A 4,311-nucleotide genomic window follows, 5' to 3' on the forward strand; every position below is an offset into this window, starting at 1 on the left:
ATGATTTTCATTCATCTCGGCTCATCTCGGTTTTCAATACTTTCTCTGCCATGTAGCTAGAGTAGGTAGATATCATCAATGAATCTGCAGTTGAGTTCGGGTTTCTGGGTTTGAGTGTCCCAAAATTTGGTTTCCCAGTCTCCTAGGAATAGGTTGGCATGTGAAGGTGCCATGGAGGTGCCCATAGTTGTGCCTGAGGTTTGTAGATATTCACTGTCATTGAATGTTATGCCTTTTGGTTTTGAGTATCAGTTCAGCTGCTTGTACTAGTATGCCCGTAGGGACTGATTTCTTAGTGCGTTTATCCAGGTAGTTGCCCATGGCTGCTAGGCCTTCATTGTGTGGGATGTTGGTGTACAGTGATTTAACATCAAGTGTGACCAATAGTGGTTTATGTTTTTGATGTTCTTGTGGATCTAGTTTGATTTCTTTAAGTTTGTTGAGGAAATCGGCTGTGTCTCTGATGTATGTAGATAGGGTTTCCACCAATGGTCTAAGGTGGGAATCAACATATTTGGATAAGTTCTCAGTGCAACTATTGTTGCCAGAGACGATTGGTCTCCCGGGGTTACCCTTTTTGTGAATCTTGGGGAGACAGTAGAAGTTTGGGGTTCTTGAGTTTGATGGATATAGGAATTTGTAGGTCTTTTCATCAATGATGTTTTTATCTTTCATGTGATCCACTAGGTGTTGAGTCATGAGTTCATGTCTTTTGGTGAGGTTGGTGTCTTGTTTAGAGTAGAAGTTGGTGTCTGTGAGTTGTCTTTCACATTCACTAATGTAATCTTTAGTATTAAGTATTACTGTGGCCCCACCTTTATCAGCTCGTTTGATGGTGATCTCTTGATTGTTACGTAGGGATTGGAGTGCGTTCCTCTCTTCCTTGCTAATGTTGTCTCTGTGTTTATTAGCTTTGGCTTTATTAAGGGTCATGGATGTGGTCGCAATGTATGTTTCAAGGTTGGCATTGCCGACAGGGGGTGGGGTCCAAGAAGATTTAAGTCTGAATCCCAGGTCAGTCTGGAGTGGGTCTTGCCAATCTGGTTCTGTCTGGGCAAAGAATTCTTTGAGTCTGATTCTACGAAAGTATTCCTCAAAGTCTTGGTTTAGTTGGTAGTTGTCATAGGTAGGTGGGGCAGGACAAAAGTTAAGGCCCTTGCTAAGTAGGTTAAATTCATTTTCACTGAGTTTATAGCTACTTAGAATTGACAACTGATTTTCTCAATTCTTTTTGTTTTTCTGCCTTTAGCGAGTTTGGTTTTGGTTTTTGTTTAGTTTACCCCCCCCCCCCCCCCCAGGATTGCCATTGCATTCTGGTTCAAGCCCATGTTTTCTAGGCCTACCTGACTGAGATTGTTCCCTTGTCTTTGACTTTGTCGTGGTCATTGTGGGCTGATGTTGTTGCTTGCTTGGTCTCTTTGTTGCAATGTCCTGGTTGTGTTTCTGGAGGTTGACCTTGGTCTTCTGCCTCTTCCTGCGGTGGTTCCTCTGACGTTTTTTGGCTGTTGCTCTTGGGGTTGTTTCTGGGTAGGTCCTCCCCGGCTGGAGCCTCTACGTCGGGGGTCTTGTGCTGGTGTGGCAGGTGGGTTATGCGTGAGGTTGTCGCTCTGCCTGTCGAACTTTCTCTCTTTGCGATTGATGTGTTCGATTCGTCAGGTGTTGATCGTTCTCTCTAGCCATTGTATGCATCTAGCGTATAGTTGTGGATTTACAGACGTTTGTAGATTCGCCTTTGCTGTCTCAAGGTCCATCTCGAATTGGTGAATGGTTTCATCTAGGTTGCGTAGTAGTAGTACCATTAATCGACTAGAGGTGTCTTTGAGAATGCTCTGCCATTGATGTGTAAAGTCTTCATTCTCTTGACACAGGGAGGGTTCCATGTTGATGGTGAACCCTGGTGGGACAATGTTCTGGTCAATATATTTAGCCAGGTATTCTTTGTGTAGATTATATCGCATGCATTTGTCCATCAATGATTTGGTTCTTACATAGTGACACAAGGCATATGTTCGTACCTGTGGTGGTTGAGTTGAGTTGTGTCTGGTAGGCGAGGTTGGCCTAAATCGTACACGGTGTTGCGGTGACGATTGGTCTCCGTTTTTAGTTGATTCGGTGTCTTTGTGAGGAAAGTCTTTTGTCTGGTTCTGTTCAGATGAAGAGCCTGCCTGTTTCTCTAGTTAGGCCTCTGTGGTCTCCATGTTGGTGGTTTGCAGTCTTGCATTAGCGATCAGGCCTGGTATACCTGACTGGGTGTCGTGAATGTATGTCCCTGCGGCACTGCCTGGGAAGACGCGATTGCCTGTGTTTGATCTCTCAGCCATATCTGTGACTCTGGTCTTCGATGGTGGCGTCAAACTGTTGGTCTCTGTTGATGAGTCAGAGGATGTGGATGTGCTTTGTTTAGCTCCTCTATACGGTTCCGGGTTCCTGTTTCTGTTTCTGATCCTGTTTCCGGTAGTTCATAAGTCACCTGCTATGCCTTTTTTATTCAACTTATCCCCATCGAGTCCCATCGCATACACATACGGTACCCGTGTGCTTATGAGGGGGGGGGGGGGGGGGCTTAGCATGACTGGGGTAGATATCTATTTTGAGTTCTTAGCTCGGGTTCCTGTATCTAATTCGGCGATACTAGATCGATAGGTAAATTGATCGCTCCTGGGGACCTTCAGAGGGTCTCAACTGAATTGCGAGTAATAAACGCCTCTAGTGTCAAGATTGAATACTCGTAAGAACACATCGAAATTATCCACAAAAATAAGAAATAAATTGCAATAAACATAGAAAACGTGCACACATGAATTTTGGCGAAAAAAACCAGGTTTGTCAATCACGTTCTACTTTACAATTCGGCATTCTCAAAGGTTTCTAATTCATGAAGTGAATATACTCTCAACAATGTAGACATATTTTCGTCATTCCCACATAACTGTTCAACAGTCAACGTCCAACGACAATCCCACTCGACAAATAGTAAAATTAATTCATATCAAATACCTTTAAAACCTTTTATTTGATTTTAAAAGCAGTTATCAAGTAAACGGACCTCACCCAAAATATCCACGAAACGGACAAATGACCACGAAAACATCTTTTCTAAAAAAAACTAGCGATTCATACCAAATAAATCTGACGGGAGACAAAACTGCATATACACAAATTTAGCTAGGTTATGAAAAAATAATAAGACCTGTGATAGATTTCAAGGAGAAAATCGACTAAGAAAAACATTTAGAGGCAAAAATAAGGATCACAAGTGTGAACCAACAATGATGAATTGCAACTCGATTCATTGCAACTAACTGCAACAAGCTGAGTTGCTTTCAACTTCAAACGAATCTCTCAGTGTGCGGCTGGCATACCGAGGTTGACAGAGATAATCAGCACTAGGTACTTTGTCTCCAGGTACTTTAGCCAGAGTCACACTGGATGACCTACCTCAAAACCAAACGCCCAGAAAGTGAACATTTCAGTAAGGATGTCAATTTCAAGAAAAACAACGGGTAACATTAATTTGGTCCAACAGTAACGTTCTGCGAAGAATACTAGTACATGTTTTTCTTTATTTTGTGGACACCCAGTGGCCACTGTTTTGCAAAAAAAATATGAAAGTTAAACAAACTTGGGGAGTTGCTGAAAAATCGTCCTTGGGCACAAAATGGCTTTTGTTTTGCTTACCGGTAGAAGCGCGAAGCGCTTAGCACACGCACGCCCACTCCATAAAGTTTTCAAAAATAAGCCCTAAGATATAAACAGAAAGGAAACAATTACCATTACCATGGTTAACGACCTATAATGATGACTATTTACGTAAGATGCAGAGTAAATCAAATGGATTTTGTGATGGGAGGCTCGCTCGCGAAAGTTCATGCGACGAGGTGCAAACGCCCCGTAAAATACCTGGAAACAAGGTGCTTAAAGACTGGAACCGCCAAGACAGTTCGTATGATCTCGTTTTCATTTCCCGCGTATCGGGTGATCAGAGCGAGGCATGAATGAAACATGGCGCCTAGCTGTCAATCATTCAGTGACGTCACTACTATGGAATTTACTACGAAAATTCATGAATGAAAGATCGCATGACTCACGTGATTCTCACATGATTCTCAATAATAACAAATTGAACTGCGCATGCTCGGGCACTGGGGGCGGAGCTACAAATCTGAACTCGACTTTCTCGGGCGGTGAAAGTCGAAAAGTTGAATAAATCGCTCGGCGGTTCCAGTTCGCTTTAATGAAGACAAGGAAAGTAACCTTGTCCACCCGCTGCATCAAGCACAGGTATGTCGATCTACGTACATTCTACATGCA

At 42.9% G+C, this 4,311-nt stretch overlaps 1 protein-coding gene across 1 annotated transcript; it reads right to left on the reverse strand.

Annotated features, from left to right (window-relative positions):
- Window positions 1–216: 216 nt before the first annotated feature.
- Window positions 217–2,321, reverse strand: LOC135488571 (uncharacterized). The gene is made up of 4 exons (XM_064773211.1): window positions 2,243–2,321; window positions 1,713–1,894; window positions 1,344–1,570; window positions 217–1,159 (listed from the first exon to the last, which is right to left on the reverse strand). The coding sequence occupies exons 1-4, from the start codon at window positions 2,319–2,321 to the stop codon at window positions 217–219; spliced, it is 1,431 nt and encodes a 476-aa protein (XP_064629281.1).
- Between the last annotated feature and the right edge of the window lie 1,990 nt (window positions 2,322–4,311).

The sequence above is a fragment of the Lineus longissimus genome, chromosome 5 (assembly GCF_910592395.1).
Source record: "Lineus longissimus chromosome 5, tnLinLong1.2, whole genome shotgun sequence".
Lineage (NCBI taxonomy): Eukaryota > Metazoa > Nemertea > Pilidiophora > Heteronemertea > Lineidae > Lineus > Lineus longissimus.

Coding starts and splice junctions, on each gene's coding strand:
- LOC135488571 (XM_064773211.1), bottom strand. CDS start 2,321: ATGGCTGAGAGATCAAACACAGGCAATCGCGTCTTCCCAGGCAGTGCC. Junction 1,895..2,242: donor CATTCACGACACCCAGTCAG/GTATACCAGGCC, acceptor TTGTCCCACCAG/GGTTCACCATCAACATGGAA. Junction 1,160..1,343: donor AAGGGAACAATCTCAGTCAG/GTAGGCCTAGAA, acceptor TAACCTACTTAG/CAAGGGCCTTAACTTTTGTC.